The sequence below is a fragment of the Acanthochromis polyacanthus genome, chromosome 10 (assembly GCF_021347895.1).
Source record: "Acanthochromis polyacanthus isolate Apoly-LR-REF ecotype Palm Island chromosome 10, KAUST_Apoly_ChrSc, whole genome shotgun sequence".
Classification (NCBI taxonomy): domain Eukaryota; kingdom Metazoa; phylum Chordata; class Actinopteri; family Pomacentridae; genus Acanthochromis; species Acanthochromis polyacanthus.
The window spans coordinates 23,065,247-23,081,011 of NC_067122.1; the positions used below are offsets into that span (position 1 = coordinate 23,065,247).

The 15,765-nt window shown below is 39.8% G+C and overlaps 3 protein-coding genes across 4 annotated transcripts; 1 reads left to right on the top strand and 2 right to left on the bottom strand.

Annotated features, from left to right (window-relative positions):
- The first annotated feature begins 2 nt into the window (after nucleotides 1-2).
- LOC127530219 (glutamine amidotransferase-like class 1 domain-containing protein 3, mitochondrial) lies at nucleotides 3-2,436 on the top strand. Its single transcript, XM_051954606.1, has 6 exons — nucleotides 3-112; nucleotides 668-857; nucleotides 1,287-1,399; nucleotides 1,536-1,707; nucleotides 1,813-2,014; nucleotides 2,101-2,436. Exons 3-6 carry the CDS (start codon nucleotides 1,292-1,294, stop codon nucleotides 2,291-2,293), a joined length of 675 nt encoding a protein of 224 aa, XP_051810566.1. The 5' UTR covers nucleotides 3-112; nucleotides 668-857; nucleotides 1,287-1,291; the 3' UTR covers nucleotides 2,294-2,436.
- Nucleotides 2,437-4,493: 2,057 nt separating this feature from the next.
- Nucleotides 4,494-9,030, bottom strand: zgc:174917 (uncharacterized protein LOC565650 homolog). 2 transcript variants are annotated; one of them, XM_051954603.1, is made up of 7 exons: nucleotides 8,906-9,030; nucleotides 6,404-6,619; nucleotides 6,057-6,300; nucleotides 5,880-5,971; nucleotides 5,148-5,287; nucleotides 4,953-5,057; nucleotides 4,494-4,859 (listed from the first exon to the last, which is right to left on the bottom strand). In XM_051954603.1, the coding sequence occupies exons 2-7, from the start codon at nucleotides 6,531-6,533 to the stop codon at nucleotides 4,773-4,775; spliced, it is 798 nt and encodes a 265-aa protein (XP_051810563.1). In that variant the 5' UTR covers nucleotides 6,534-6,619; nucleotides 8,906-9,030; the 3' UTR covers nucleotides 4,494-4,772. The 2 variants fall into 2 exon arrangements, with proteins under 2 accessions (XP_051810563.1, XP_051810562.1); XM_051954602.1 differs by lacking the exon at nucleotides 8,906-9,030 and adding an exon at nucleotides 7,181-7,947.
- Nucleotides 7,986-15,544, bottom strand: si:ch211-153b23.7 (uncharacterized). Its single transcript, XM_022208614.2, has 7 exons — nucleotides 15,293-15,544; nucleotides 11,131-11,281; nucleotides 10,547-10,690; nucleotides 10,290-10,418; nucleotides 9,926-10,177; nucleotides 9,574-9,699; nucleotides 7,986-9,195 (listed from the first exon to the last, which is right to left on the bottom strand). The coding sequence occupies exons 1-7, from the start codon at nucleotides 15,439-15,441 to the stop codon at nucleotides 8,968-8,970; spliced, it is 1,179 nt and encodes a 392-aa protein (XP_022064306.1). The 5' UTR covers nucleotides 15,442-15,544; the 3' UTR covers nucleotides 7,986-8,967.
- Between the last annotated feature and the right edge of the window lie 221 nt (nucleotides 15,545-15,765).

Here is a 15,765-nt window from a genome sequence, read left to right on the forward strand (position 1 = left end):
GCACACGGGAGAAACTTAAGAGGAGAGAAACTGCAGCTCACCGGGAAATAACAAACTAACAAAGAGCCGTAACAGACGGAGGAAATAGGCTGCTGCTGTGATCGTCCCGAAAGTATGTCGAGTCTGTAATCTGAAGCCGGGAACTCATCTGACACTCTTTTCAAAAATACAATGTCAGGATTTGATGTGAAGTCAAACAAAATTCACACTATTTATTTTTGTCGACAGCGTTATCAACCTTATCAACAGCAATATTCTTTCGAGTGTAACTGTGAAAACAGTTGTTCTTGCAGTATTCAAAATCAATACATGTAAAACGTAATTTTAAGTTTCTACCCAGCAAATAATGAAGAAAATACATGCAAATCTACTGACTAATGTTGATGCTTGGTGACCTTTTGTAGGCAGCTGTATTCCCCAAAAGTAGAAATATCGATCAGACTGACGAATAGAATATTTAACACATCTGTTTATTCTGTTTTTAGAAATGCTTTCATTGATTAAAAATGAATCAGTAAATAAAAATATACTAATGCAAGCAAGTAAATGGATGTGACACTGACAAGTGTCTCTGAAATACTGTAGATTAGAAGTTTAACCGTTGGTGTATCTGTTTTTTTTTTTTAATCAGCTATGACAGGGGTGACTCAGCATTTTCTCTCCTCAGGTAACTCTGAAATGTGTTCCTGGTTACACTGAATGTGGATGATGTCATGGACAGCAGTGTGAGGGAGGAGACAGGAGAGGCAGGCAGGACTATAAAGAGTCTCTGCTTCACAGTTCACACATCACACCTCGACCGAAAAGATCTCGATTACACTCTGAAACCAGGCTGTCTACAACAAAACCTGCTCAAGGTGAGGAAATAAGACACCATGGATCCACTTTGCCTTTACTTCTGTTGTCTGATTTCATGCTTTTCTCCACTTATTGTAGCAAAAATAACACATGATGATTTTAGACATTTTCTCAATGAGGAAATGCAAACCAGCAACTGAAAAATGTCTCAAATTTTGCTAAATTATTATTTGATACAGCTTCATTCCTGCTGATTCTTCCACAGCAGACTGAAATCTCTTTCTGTAGCGTCTCTTTACTGGTGTCAACAGTGTTTCCTGGCAGCTGCAGCAGGACTCCTGGGACTCATGTCTCACCTCGCTCTGTAAATGTTTTATGTGAACATGCAACAAGCGGCTCAGGAGCAGTGACATGCTTCCTGTCTGACAGGGAAACAAATATGATGTTGAATCTAGATGAACATGTCTTCTTGTGTCTGTGTTTAATAGCAATCATGGTGAAGCGTGTTGCAGTTATTCTCTCAGGCTGTGGAGTCTATGACGGCACAGAGATCCATGAGGCCTCCGCTGTCCTCGTCCATCTGAGTCGTGCTGGAGCAAAAGTAAGAGCAAGAAATGAAGGAAAATCTATTTATGTGTGTTTATCTGGATCCAGTCCTTTAAAAAGATTCCACAATCCTTCTAGATGCAAAAGCTAATCATATACAGAAAGTTTAACATGTTTAATGTTGATTTCAGGTGCAGATGTTTGCTCCAAATGCAGATCAGATGCATGTTGTGAATCACTGTGAGGGGAAACCTACAGAGGAGAAGAGAAACGTCCTGCAGGAAAGTGCTCGAATCGCCAGAGGTGACGTCACTGATCTGGCCAAGCTGGATGTGTCAGCGTTTGACGCTGCCATCATCCCAGGTGAGACTGAGTTTGCCACAAATGAGCACCGCAGAGTGAAATAATTGACATTTCTTCACCTCCACTTCAGTGAGATTCTAAATGAGTCCTGTCGTGTTCATTCAGGGGGCTTCGGTGTGGCTAAGAACCTGAGTGACTGGGCAGTGAAGAACAAGGACTGCACCATCCAGCCACATGTGGAGAAGCTCATCAAGGATTTCCACAAAGCTGGGAAGCCGCTGGGCATGTGCTGCATCTCCCCCATCCTGGCTGCTAAAATCCTGCCCGGCTGTGAGCTCACCGTGGGGCAGGACAAAGAGTGTGAAAAGTGGGTGAAGAAGTTTTTTATAATCATCAGATATTTCTGGATGTTTAAAAAATTCAATCTCAGTTTAAGCTTCTTTCCATCTTCAGGTGGCCGTATGCTCAGACAGCAGGTGTTATGAAGGAGATGGGCTGCAAATACGTGAACAAAGATGTGGAGGAAGCTCACGTCGACGTCAAGAACAAGCTGGTCACCACCTGTGCCTTCATGTGCAACGCCCCCATTCATAAAGTCTTTGATGGAGTTGGTGTCATGGTTAAGGAAACTCTGAAACTGGCTTAACAAGAGCTTTTTGATATCATAGATGTTTGTATTTATATACTCTAAAAAGATCTGTTTTGCTGTCCAAATATTGTCGAACTGGTTTACTTTGCTCTGGTCTGATGTCTTCAGGTTTTCAATAAAGGCTGCTTTTCAGATTATAATTTTGCATTTATTTTTTGTTTAGAATTGCAAAACTATGGTAATCAGTAATAAACTATGGTATTCAGACTTTCACATGTAGTGTACATGTACTCTATACTGTTTGAACCTATGGAAGAGACTGATTGGATCATTAAATACCTCTTAAGCTGGGAGGAACAGAAGAGAGATGTACAGAAAAAGATCAGGAAAACAACTACAGTCAATTCCTTGGATGCTCTAAAATCTTCAAGATTTAAGAACTTTTACTCACCCTTCATTGCAGATGATTTTAGATATCTTTTGTCTGTCCTTTAAGCACAGATTGCTTAAGATCTCCCCACAAAGTTCAGTGATGTTCATTTCAGTGAACTGTGAAGGCTGCTCTAAAAGCTGCAGTTTTCATTTCTTTAAGTGGCCATTGTAAAGTGTGAAATATGATTTTGGTCATTGTCTTAAAACAATCCTCTTCCCATTTTCCCTTTCTTGAATCCCAGTATGATGTTTTCCTTCAGAACTTGCCAGTATTTCATGGAATCCATTCTTCTTTTTGACCGTGCAGTGTTTCCAGTGTGTCTGGCTGCAATACAAGACAAAAGCAGATCATTTCTACCACCACAGCAGACAGTCGACACGGTGTTCTTTTTAATAATTTGTGCTCATTTTCCTCTCCAAACACACCTTCAGTGGTTATTATTCTTTTCCAAATAATGACTCTGGCTTTTCTAGATGTTGCTTGGCATAATTCAGACATGAGTTTTTGTAATAATGATGCTCCAGGTAAGTCTTCCGACTCATGAATTTTCCATGTAGACCCTGTTTGTGCATCACTGCTTCACAGTGAAACAAATGCACCGCTGCTCCTGTGTCAGCTACGCCTTCCTACAGCTCATTTGTAGTCATGTGGGTGTTTTGTTTTGCCTTTCTGCCCCGCAGATGAGCAGGTTTATGTGAAAATTCTCTTGGTTTATGACTTCCACAGTTTCTTTTGACTGACTATATTTGGGACAGTGGGAAATGCATTTTGATATATTTTATTGGAGACATTCTCTTCTTTGCAGCATCAGTAGCATAAAATTTAGATCCTCAGTTAGTTGCTGAGAGGATCCCATGATTGTTGAGTGGCACCACAAGGTTCGAAAGGTAATCCAAGAACAAAATAAGGTGGCAATTATTCATACCAGGCTATGATATGGCTCACAAGTAAAGATTTTACAGTTTCCTGCTTCATGATGCTGTCAAACTTCACAGGCTGCACAAGCTACAATGGCTGTACACGTTTTATGTTTTTAACAATGAGTAATTAACATTTAAAGAAAGATTAACTTTAATGGCTGCTTTGGGAGTTTAACCTGCTCCATGTTAAAAATAGACAAAAAAAATTTTTTTTCTTTTAGAGATACACAAACTGCTTGCATAAAACTGTGTGTAGAGTAAACAAATATTTGCACCCACCAAATTCTTGCTTAGTTTAATGTTCAGGTAGTTTAAACAACTTATTCAGGAACAGCATTGGTCATTGTTTTTCTTGCACCACCATTAAAGTTGAAATAATTTCAGCTCAGAAACTGTAAACGAACAGCATCAAGCACTATATGTCTGCTAACACATGCACAGTTTTTGGGTCTGGTATTGCTTTAACTCTGAATCCTTGTCTTGTACAGGAACATGGATCTATTTCAGATTTGTAGGAGGGAATATAAATCTGAAATCCTCTTTTAGGATTTTACTGAGCTTCGGAGCAGCAAAACATTTCAATTGTCAGTAATATTTCTTATCCCAAAATACAATGTACTACATTTTAGCAGTTTTTTCAATAAATATGAAAAAAGACTTGAAGTAAAACATTGCATTGGATGATAAATGATATATTTATAGTTTGAATTTATGACAGTGTGGCGAACCATAAATCCAAAACAGATGAGTGCACATCAAATGAATAAGTTGTTTGTCTTGATTTCAAAGAAAAGCGGCATTCTGTGGTATCGATGAGGAATGAATGTCTTTTTTTCACAACACAAGATTTAAGTCCTTAATATGATGTAAAATTTAGTTAAAGAAATACTATAATTCACTACTATTGGTGTCATTTCTTTTATTTAAGGCTTCACAACAAGTTAAAACAGTATGTGTCACAATAATATATTGCAATAAGAAAACACCATTAATTCATGATTGATTCACAGTTGAGGCATCAATACAATACAGAATAGAGATTCTATTGCTCATAACTATACAGTAAACATTTGTTCTCATTATAAACTCTATTGCTAATAATGTTATTTTATATATACTATATTATATTCCAGTTAAGTGTAAAAAAGCAACTTTGACTCAAGCGGAAGCCTCCAGTAAATCTTCAGGTGCTTTTGTTGGAGAAATGGTTGAACTGGTCGGTTCCAGAGACCAACATTGTTGCATGAAATTTCCTTGGACGGTCAGGATCCTAAGAGCAAAACAACAACAACAAATGCTCAATACATAATTGATGTCTGATGCTGTAAAATTATAACCCAAACAGAGAATGAGTTTGTCTCACCTCTGTGGGGTAGGCACGGGTGGGGACATAGCGGATCACGAAGCCACAGCGTCTCCTCTGAGATGTGTTGGCGTCACTTGCATGGACGAGGAGTCCATCGTGAATCTGTTGAAAACAATTTTCACAAGTCACTCAATTTCTATTGTCTTTAGACCAGTTTCCAACCTTATAGCTTAAACATGAAAACAGACTCACAGACATCTGTCCCGCTGACAGAGGACAGAGCACAACTTCCTCCACCTGCACCAGCTCCTCTGGGATCTCCTGGTTGACCGACAGCATGTTTCCAGGACGGTCGGCTTGACGATGGAGCAACATGCCGGAGCAGTGGCTGCCTACAGGACACAGAGTTCAGCGATATTAAGGTTTTGATTCCGGAAAGCACATTTTACAGGCAGTTATATTTAATGCTCATGTACATCAAAGTAGTAGACATCATAATTTTTGGTAGGATTCAAGAAAAGCTTCAATGTAAGTCCATTTTATTCATTCAGCTTAGAAACTGAAGTTTCCTGCTGCTGCTGCTCCTTGATTTCAGTTGATTAGTTCAGTCATTTTATGAGATCTTAAACTGAATAAACTTGAGAAAATAAGCTCAATAAACTTAAATATATTAAGTTGAATCAACTAGATAGACTTAATTTCTATTCTTTTACATTTCCTAAGTTTAAGTTTCTAAGAGTTTCTTCTTCATTAACACTGAATACTGACTGTCTCAGCAGTAGTAGCCATTTTTTCCCAGTCAGTACAAAAACAAACAATTTTGCGCCCAGTTACTTTGAGATAATTATAATTCTGCAGGTGTACAGGACTGGATTCAGTACTTCCCTTTGTCATGTTTAGACTTGTTTTGATTTAACAAGGCAGAAACTCATCAGTGGCCTGAGATAGAAACATGCATAAAAAGCAAAAAAGCAGCTCATCTACCTGGGATGACCTGAAGGGCACCGTTTTCTTTCAGTGAGTCATCTAAAGCGAGCCACACAGAGAGAACAGGGCCACCAGCAATACCCCAGTACCTGAACAAAATCAACACAGTGAGACAAAACAAAACAAAACACAAAACAGAACTTTTCAGTGTCCTTTTTAGCCAGTGGGATTTACCTCATATCCTGATGCCAGGCCACGTATGGAAGTTTACTCTCGTCAGGTTTGTTTTCTTCGTTCTCCTGGATGTTGGCTGTTTTGAGTGTCGGGTATTTACAGATGAAGCGGGAGTCCAGCAGGATGACATCAGGGCCCAGGACGGCTTTGACCACTTCCAGGATACGAGGGTGTTTGGTGAGGCCCATCACCCACGGATACTGAAGGTGAACATTGTGGAGGCTGTACTGAGTGTACTCCTCACCTGTGATAAAATTAGGTTTTATGAGTTGTTTACTCTAAGTTTCCCACTGCTCCTCTTTTCTTTAACTAGCTCTCTCTTCTTATTTCCCCTTTGTGCTACTCACCGAACTCCCTCTCCAGCTCAGAAAAGGCATGTCTGGCCTCCCTGAGCTCAGTGTCATTCAGCACAGGCAGCGCTGAGAGGAAGCCCTGCTGGTTGTAGCGCTCCTGTAGTTTAGTCGCTGATGTAGTCATCTCTATTAGACAGTTTCACAGCTTATTCCTCAGGCTTTCTGCTTCCAAAATTTATAAGGTTGAGACTGTTTGTGGTGGTAGTAGAGCTTAAGGGGTGGAAAAAACAGAGATATTACAGTTGAAGTATGGCACAAAATTCAGTGCTTGGATGTTTATCTTGTTTTCTATCTAGTTTTCAAGACTCAAAGTGTAACTTAAAGCTGTTTATAGATGTAAAAGTAAATAGCACCCTGCTCAGTGAACACTGAACACCTTGTTCCTCCTGTCCTTCAAGACCAATATAACCTTAGAGACCACACCTGTTTGAAACAAGTTTACTATCCATATTTAGAGTGATTTTGTTAATATCTGTCGCCTCAAACAGACCCAGAAGACAACATCATCCTTGTTATAGTGAAAGACCACTAAAAACAGTTATACATTTGGTGTGCAGAGATGTAAAACTGACACTTTAATGTCTAAAAGCTGCCGCCAAAAAAAAGTTAAATTGAAAGAAATATATGTTACATGGCCCTCTTTAGAGAAAAAAAACATATTGCATCCTGAGGTACATCGTTTCACATTTCTTCATACAAAATCTTAACCTGTCACCTTATGTGACAGTATTACCTAAAACTATAGTAGCAGATACGTTGTGGTCTCCATACCTGTCTGCTGTTCAGTCTTCTCTTGCTCCCTCTGTGAGTCTGGACTCTGCATACTGACAACATCTTCTGTAGCAGAGATTTTATACCTCACAGAGCACCTTCTGGAAATTCCCCTTCCTATGGCAGCAGCATGTTAGAGTTGCCTATGACCTCAAATTATTGTGTGCAATTTTTACGTTCCAAACAACAAGGAAAGAAGACGAAATTCTGCAATTCCGTGACTCACGCCACTTTAGATTGTGTTTTCTTGGTGTGGTGAGTCATTTGAAGAGGTTCATTAACTCAGGTAACATAAAACTGTTTTCTTTCAGGAGGTGAGCGTCAGAGCTCAATTGTCTGGACTAACGTCACAGCATTCCAGGAGGAAGCAGATAATCAGTGATTTACAGACCCAGGGGCTATTTTTGGTGCCGTCCTTCAATTTGAAACTGATAAATCAGGCAAACTTTTCCAGTCATCGCAACCTCATATTCATCTTTTTTCTTCCTTGTCAGGAACTCAGATGGGGATAAAATGATGGCATGACGATGAAAGACATATTTCATATTGAGTGTGATGAGAGTGTGAGGACAGTTGGGTAAAGAATGAATAAAAGATGAATAAGAGTCTCCCTTCATACAAAAGGACACTGATATTACAGCTGTTGTTCTGGGTATTTGAAAATCCTGATTATTTTTCTAGTTCAGTATTTCTTCTTTATGTTTTCATCTATTGTTTTCATTTCATATTTATATAAGAATATCACAATAGGCATCAGTTTGTATTATTCTCCTTAAACAAAGAAAGCAATCAGAAAAGGTTAATCTTGAAATGAGGAGTATAAGAATTTATTTGATTTATAAATAGGAAAGGAGAGAGATAATGAGTAGCGTACAAATGAGCTGTCAGTTTTGTTTTTCTAAAAAAAAAAAACTGTGTGAGAAACAAGTTTTAGGATGCAGAATGTCCGTGTGGTCAAGAAACAGCAGCGTTCATATTTTAACTTCCTTCAGTAGAAACATGTGATGCCGCTGACATATGATGTCATCTTGATTTCATACTGCTGTTCGCAGATCAACCAATAAATCAACGACTAAATGAACAGAAATCAAAGCAAATATGTAGACTACTTGTTGTAGACCGTCTTACAAAATACACTTCATGACATCACCTTTAGCAAAAAGAAGTGGGACGGAATATTTCACAATCTGTGACAGGAACCTAGTGACCAGGAAACAACAGCAGCAAAACCTTTCAGATTTCCAGACACACAAAGCAAACATGACCACAGTCAGAAGGCGATGCATGATTGTTTAGAATAACCCCTCACTAGTTCCTCATTTGACTTCCTGAAGTCACCACAAACATATTTTATTGTACAGTTTGTTGTCTGGTAGTTTGAAATCAAATTCTTTAAAGTCATAAAATGTACCAAAAATGAGCAGACAATGACTGTGGGTTTTGTCATGAATTGTAAAAAAATAAAATAAAATAAAATAAAATAAAATAAAATTAAAAAAAAAAAAATATATATATATATATATATATATATATATATATATTACAGAAAGATATGTATTAATATTAGTGATATAAAGGTGCAAATGTTAGTTAATGTCTCTGTTGCATGTATAGTTTAAATTTACTCCCTCTGTAAGGATGCGTCGCTGCTTTTACAGATAAGAGTCAGCATAAATCATTGCATGTGCGTCACTTCACACTTTGAGAATCTCATTCGAAACTCACTTGATTGACTTAATTTTCTGTGTGTGTGATTGTGTGTGTGTTTATTTTTCTGCTTCTCAGCCTCAATCTGACTCTTTGTCCCTGTTCAGGTGTTTGGGGCAGAGTGGGTGGTGTTCTTTCCGTCTCTCTCCGCTCTGTGTCCTCTTGTCTCCCCCTAGCAGCCGCTGCTCGTTATTGCAGCGGTGGACGAGCACCGGGTCCTTGTTTGGAGGCGTCTTCTTTAACAACAGCCGCTGCAGCATCTGCTTGTCAGACCGCTCCCGTCTGAAGTCATCCTCATAAACCTTGAGCTGCAGCGATGTCAGAGCAACACGCAGTAGAAATAGGAAAACACGTGAGATTCTAGCACCAAAGACACGTTAGAGGCATTCAGGGAGCAGCTACATTTGGATACATCCACATATTTTGTCATATTCTTGGAGGTGATGCGGAGCAGTGAAAAAAAGGTTTTATTTTAGGTATGCTTGTTGCAGTGTTTTTAAACTGCTACTGCACTACCCATACACTCCCCATCAAACCCAACCAACATGATGTAGAGCCAAAAACATGTCCATTTTTTGAGGGATGGGGCGATTGGATCAAGGTTAGACTACTGATAATATACACGTAAGGCATTTGAGTAAGAATGCGTGTGTGTGTACCTATGAGTAAAATTCCAAAAACACTACCTGTTCTTGCAGTAGTGCCACCTGCTGGCGCATCTCCTCCCTCTTCCTCCTCAGCCTTCGGTTCTCCTGCAGTGTGTGCTTGTGGTCGCTGTGCTCTGTCTGATATTCGGCTTCATAAATCTGGGTCTGCTGACACAAGACATCAATATGGCAGTCAGCCAGTATCAAAGCCATATCTTGTGTTCTGCAGATACTTCTTATTAATAGGAATTTCTGAGCCACCACTTGGTGGTGCAGTTCACCGTCTCATTGAAGTCTGAGTTAAAGCATGAAGCAGATCTTTCCCTGGCAACAGTGAGTTGACACCAGTTCTGTTCTCATCACATTATAGATGAAAAAGAGAGCAGCCCACCTGACATCTCAGTGCCTCCAGCTGCTCTTTTAAGTCCTGCACTTCTTGCTGGGAGTCTCCCAGTGCTCCCACTGGAATGCTGCTACTTTGGCTTTTTCCCTGCGATCCCGCCTCTGGGCCGGAAAAGGCAGGGAAGAAGGAGGAGGAGGAGGGATTGTACCCAGAAATGTGGCTGCGCGACAGGTCGGGACCTCCAGGAGGATTAGTGGGGGGGCTCAACACAGGACTGCGGCTTGCAGCAGTGAAGCTGCCCTTTAGCAAAGACGCAAGACAAAGTGATGAGCGGCATTCCAGTCATGGAGCAGAGAATATTTAAAGATATGACAATGAGCAAGCTGATCAGCTGCACTGACAAAATGAATACCTGTTTGGCAAGTGTGCAGTCTCTCTCTGGGTGGTGCATCCGATTCTCCAACAGTCTTACGTGTTCCTGCAGCTCCTGGTTCTTCTTCAACTCTTGCATCAGGGCCTGCTCATAATACTCCTTTGCACTCTGCAATCCCAAATACAGCGATAAACATCACACATGCAAACCACAGGAATTCCCCCATGTACTGTATTTACACCCACTTTTCTGTGAACACCAGGCAGTAAAATCAGGTTGTGTCAGTGTGTGTTTACTTGTTGATGTTCCACTTTGAGGAGCAGTCTGCTGTTTAGCTGTTTGATGGCGTTGTTCTCCAGCTCCAAAGCCTCCACTCTGTGCTGCAGACCCAGCGTGGCACCGCGGTACACCTGGTCCCAGTCCTCATTCAGCTTCATCAGCTGTGACACACCATCATCATCACCATCATAGAATAATCATGGCTGCTATGGAGTCTGCTGCAGCAGTCCATAGCATTATTCATTTCCTCATTGCCAGTGTGACCTCTCAACAATGTGGGCATCGGGAGGTAAGACGCTTCTCTCTTCCGTTTACACGTCTTAAAATCTCTAAATTCATTACAGTGAACCAATTGAGAGAATACAATTTCCCCTCATCTTCATTTTTATTAGGCAGCATCTAATTAAAAGCAGGAATCAAAGGTTGTGTAATTGTGAAAATGTAGCTCATAAATGATGATTCTTCGCAGCTTTGCAGCAGTTTTCACACAACGCCCACGCCGTCCTCTGGTTTTTCAGAGAGAGCTGAGTGTAATTGCCAACATCAGCAACAAAAATGTGAACCTGTGGAGAATCTGCACTAGTTTCAGGTGTTGCTGTACCTCTTTGTTGACTCTGCGCAGCTCGGTGTTCTTGTTGAGCAGCAGCAGTTTTTCCTGGTCGGTGGAGGTGACTGTCAAACTCTCAGTGATCAGAGTCACCTGCTCCTCGGTGGACAGTAGTCTGTCGCCCGTGGGACCCACATCCTCCGTCCTGCATGACAACACCAACACACAGTTACTTGGCTTATGCATGCACACATACAGAGAGGATATGTGCCACAAATAAAGCCATGATGAGGAACATTAGGAGGGGATTTCTATTAATAAGCAAACACATGTATGCACAGAAGAATGTCAGGGGACTTTTGAACACCCACTCGCATAGAGAGCACTTACTGAGAATCGAATAGGAGCTATTATGCACACCCACACACACACACACACACACACACACACACACACACACGCACAGTCACATTATGCACTCAAGTCACTCAGACACACACACACACACACACACACACACACACACACACACACACACACACACACACACACACAGTCACATTATGCACTCAAGTCACTCAGACACACACACACACACACACACACACACACACACACACACACACACACACACACACACACACACACACACACACATTGATGCATTTCTTTGCATCTGCTTCTCCCAGCCAATCAAACTCTGTGTTTACTATCAGATGTATTTGCGTACTGATAGCCTGTGGAAACAATGTGGGTGATGATCCCTGCAAAATGTTGATTTCTATTAAACCACTTGCAGAAGAGGAAAAAAAATATTTGCAAGGATTAATTAGTCAGACTAGCTTCCTTTCCAGCAGCTCTGTTGTGAGGTCTGGTCTAAAAGAAATATCTGACAGGGAGGCGGCAGAGTGAAGCCCAGAGGGGAGAATCGGCTCACGGAGGAACACACAGCTCTGCATGTAGCCCCCAGGGCTTCTTCACACAAACATACTGTTGGACTGCTGTAACCTCACAGAGCTAAGTACTACAAAGAATCACAATCTGCGATCACCTCTCATCCCCCTTAAGGCTAAACTCCTCCGCAAACACATGCTTTCATCCACTTATGTACAGTGTCCTGCTATGTGAAAACCTGTGTTATACAATTTCAGAGAGCACCACTGTCAGGTCAAGGCAATACAAATACGAACATGTAAGTCTTTTTAGCGCCAAAATGACACATAAGGGGTTTTTGTTTTGCATGTTATGTGTTCTATGTGCAATAAATATTCCTAATCTGAATGTGATACAATCTGTTCAAACTTATTACTGTTCTATGGTAGCTTTATATGTCTTTTTTAAAGCAGTTTTTGTATATTTTGTGGAATTAAAAATTCACTTTCCTCTCAAGATTAGAGCAAAAGTTGGAAATAATTGCTCTCTTGTCAGGATTGAGATACAAATTTGACACCATTCTCATGTCTGAAGCTGTAGACAGCAGCCATTTGGTTTAGCTTGGCATAAACAACTCAACAAAGCACACTGGTTTTTCTTTATTTCTCAACATACACATGCACCATCACTCTTAGTAATCACAGCCACTGTCAGCAACAGTAACTAGCTTACAAATGTAACTGTCATTCATACAATGGCAACTGAAGAGTTCATTTGCAAAAACAGATAACTCCATTTTATACATTTTCAGAAAACTCATTTTTATTGTTTAGTTGAGATAATAATAATAATAACAGTAGTAATTTATTTTATCTCTATTTTGTCATGTTTTTTTCTACTGAGTCAAATCCACTCAACTTCAGTTTGATTGATATTATTTCAAGTAAACAATAAAAAAAAGTTTTCTGAAAATTTATAAAAAAGGATTTATCTGTTTTTGCAAACGGACTCTTCAATTATTTAACTTTTAAGTTTTGTCTATTTCTCTTCCTATTATGATGCCAAATTTAGAAAAACAAGATGAGTTTCTGGTAGCTGGACTTTGGATAGAGTTATTTCCCTTCATTTTTCCAGAGAAGCTGCACTATTACAAAAAAGGGGGAAAAAAAAGTTTTTAACCAATTCAGCTGTAACTTTTCAGAAGTGTTTACTGTTATTTTACAGATATGCCTTGTTTTGTTGAATTACATGTTACAGCACATAATTCCCCCAGTAAAATCCTTCACAATAAATTCATTCATGCATTCAATACTTTTTGAGGTCAAAACTAAATAATGACAGCAGTTAATTTCTGTTTAACAATATTTTTTCTCGATTTTTAAAAAACAGATATTTTTTAAAGAGCTTTACCACTATTTCTGCATTGAAAGAATTTGTTATGGTTAAAAACAATAGACTGCTTTTATTACAAATTCTAATACATATATGATATTTCTCTGTTGTTGCTCAGGCGATGATCTTTAGGCTTCCATTAAACACATGTTATTTAAATGCGGTTACAGTTATATAAGTGATATTTTCATTTTCTGTTTTTTTAGATTTATTTTTCAATAAATACATTAACTTCCTTGTTAGGGAAGGAGCTGTAAGTACTAAATAACAGCTATGAACTGTACTGGAGGCACATACAGTCATATTTAATATTTTTTGGCATAGTTGCTGACAGTTCTTTTTCCTTTTCTTCGTTTTCTTCAAGCAAACCCATTGTGGGCAGTGGCTTGGTATTATTTATACATGCACGAGAGAGTTGTCAATTTTCTCACCCAACTTTCTGCAAGAAAAGAAATGACCAAATGTACCCCAGAATGTTGAATTTTCTTTTTCTGACAACTTCTCAAAGCCCCCGGATAACGTAAAATATATGCTGTTGACAAAGCTCCAAACAAGGGCATTTTCCTTTTTCTTGGACGAGCTGACATTTCCAGAAAATTTATTATCCGACCTCGAGCAAGGTTATGTTCTCCACAAAATGCACTGCTTTTCCAAAAGGTACACTGTAGGCTGTGTGAAACCTGCATGACCTTATCAGATAATCAGAAATGGTTATTATATAAAAGGAAAGTTGAGGCAGTGTCAAAATATTTGTCTAAATCTACTCTGTACCATCTGTCATCCCCCAGGGTTCAACAAGGCAGCAAAGGGCTTTAGTGGAGGCTGTTTATGGCCACTAATAGGTGAATCATCCAAAATAAACCATCATCTCTGCAGTTTGGAAAGTGTGGGATGAAGTCAGAGGCTGAAATGAAACAAAATGAAATGAAACGGATCCTAATTTTAGTGGCCAGTATATGGCATAAAATGCTAACCCACCCATGTCCAATACCCTGTCTTGGCAAGTCAGCACTGTGTATTCAGCCATCCTATTGGGACCACACCATGCGCCGTGTCTCCCTGATCCACAGCCTTTTCACTTTTGGCTCCTCTGACAGCCGATATACACTGTGTGACCCAGTTTCACAAAGTTTTCAATCGCATGCTGCCTTGGAAGGACACCAAAATGCCACTGCTTCTTCCAGCGATATGGTAATTCACTGTCATGGCATATGATAAAGAGGGAGATAATATCTTTCCCTCTTGCTGGTGGGAACTTTGACAAATGTCACTCTGGATATGTACAACTGGTCACAGAGGAGAAGGGTGGGGAGTTTCACTGTTTTCAACAGGAATATTTTAAGGCAGACTAATTACTAGTGTAAGTCTTGTGGTCATGACATTTAACAAGCATGTCGACGTTGAACAGCATGAAGTATTGTCACTGAAATATGTAAAATAAAGAGGACCATAAAATGCAAACGTTATTTCAGGTTGATTGCTTGACTTTACATAAGACATAGCATTTTATTAGCATCTTTGTCTTCCCCCCTACAACATGATGAAGTCGATGAAGTCAGTCAAGTGAAACAACAAACTGAAGCCCACATCTTTACGACCTCATGGGAAACTCCGCAGTTCTCTTTATTCCTCCTCTCACTCGGCTGAAAATTTTCATGAAGCATGTCAGCATCTCTACACACTGATTCGAAGAAGAACTTATCTAAGCGTGGGGTCAGCTACAAATATCATAGATTACCGACTAGACAAATGTAACAATGAAACAATAACATCTTTCAAATGAGCTCCATAACAAAGTATGTAATTGAGGAAGGTAGAAAATACGACTACAGAAGCTGTTGACAGATAGGTACATAGCCACATAATAGAATTATAGAATTTAGCTCAGGAAGTAGAATCTCAGGTTATGATTGGCAGATTGTATGTATATAGAAATGTGGCAGATACATACCATAATGCTTCGGTTGTTTTGTGCTCCTGCTGACTCTGAGGGAGGCTGCTGTCACTCTTAGGTGAAGTATCTTTCTGTATTTCTTCTGCTGCTGCTGATGAGGATGACAACGATGAGGTAGATGACAAAGACAGCAAATCTCCATCCATGACTGATCAAGTTTTTATCTCTAACTACACTGCTCTTTATAAAGTCTCCCCTGGGCATGTGGTGGCAAGTAAATAGAGCCGTGAGTATTGATACGTAGCAAAAGAGGAAGTAGCTGAACAGAGCCACATGACGCAAAGAAAAGGAAGTGACACTTACAGGATGTTTTATCTTTATGTCAAAGAGGGCCTGTCCCTCTGCGGTTAGCCGTCTAAAGCACTGTACCTCTCACCCAGCGATCATACGCTGCTCAGAAAGTTTGCTCAGTTGAAATGTTGTTCTGTTTTGACTTAATGTGGAGAAATTGGGAAACTCCAGTCAGTCTG

Coding starts and splice junctions, on each gene's coding strand:
- LOC127530219 (XM_051954606.1), top strand. CDS start 1,292: ATGGTGAAGCGTGTTGCAGTTATTCTCTCAGGCTGTGGAGTCTATGAC. Junction 1,400..1,535: donor TGAGTCGTGCTGGAGCAAAA/GTAAGAGCAAGA, acceptor TGTTGATTTCAG/GTGCAGATGTTTGCTCCAAA. Junction 2,015..2,100: donor CAGGACAAAGAGTGTGAAAA/GTGGGTGAAGAA, acceptor TTCCATCTTCAG/GTGGCCGTATGCTCAGACAG.
- zgc:174917 (XM_051954603.1), bottom strand. CDS start 6,533: ATGACTACATCAGCGACTAAACTACAGGAGCGCTACAACCAGCAGGGC. Junction 6,301..6,403: donor TGAGCTGGAGAGGGAGTTCG/GTGAGTAGCACA, acceptor ATTTTATCACAG/GTGAGGAGTACACTCAGTAC. Junction 5,288..5,879: donor TGCCCTTCAGGTCATCCCAG/GTAGATGAGCTG, acceptor TGTGTCCTGTAG/GCAGCCACTGCTCCGGCATG.
- si:ch211-153b23.7 (XM_022208614.2), bottom strand. CDS start 15,441: ATGGATGGAGATTTGCTGTCTTTGTCATCTACCTCATCGTTGTCATCC. Junction 9,700..9,925: donor TGGAGGCACTGAGATGTCAG/GTGGGCTGCTCT, acceptor TTGTGTCAGCAG/ACCCAGATTTATGAAGCCGA. Junction 9,196..9,573: donor TGGCACTACTGCAAGAACAG/GTAGTGTTTTTG, acceptor ACATCGCTGCAG/CTCAAGGTTTATGAGGATGA.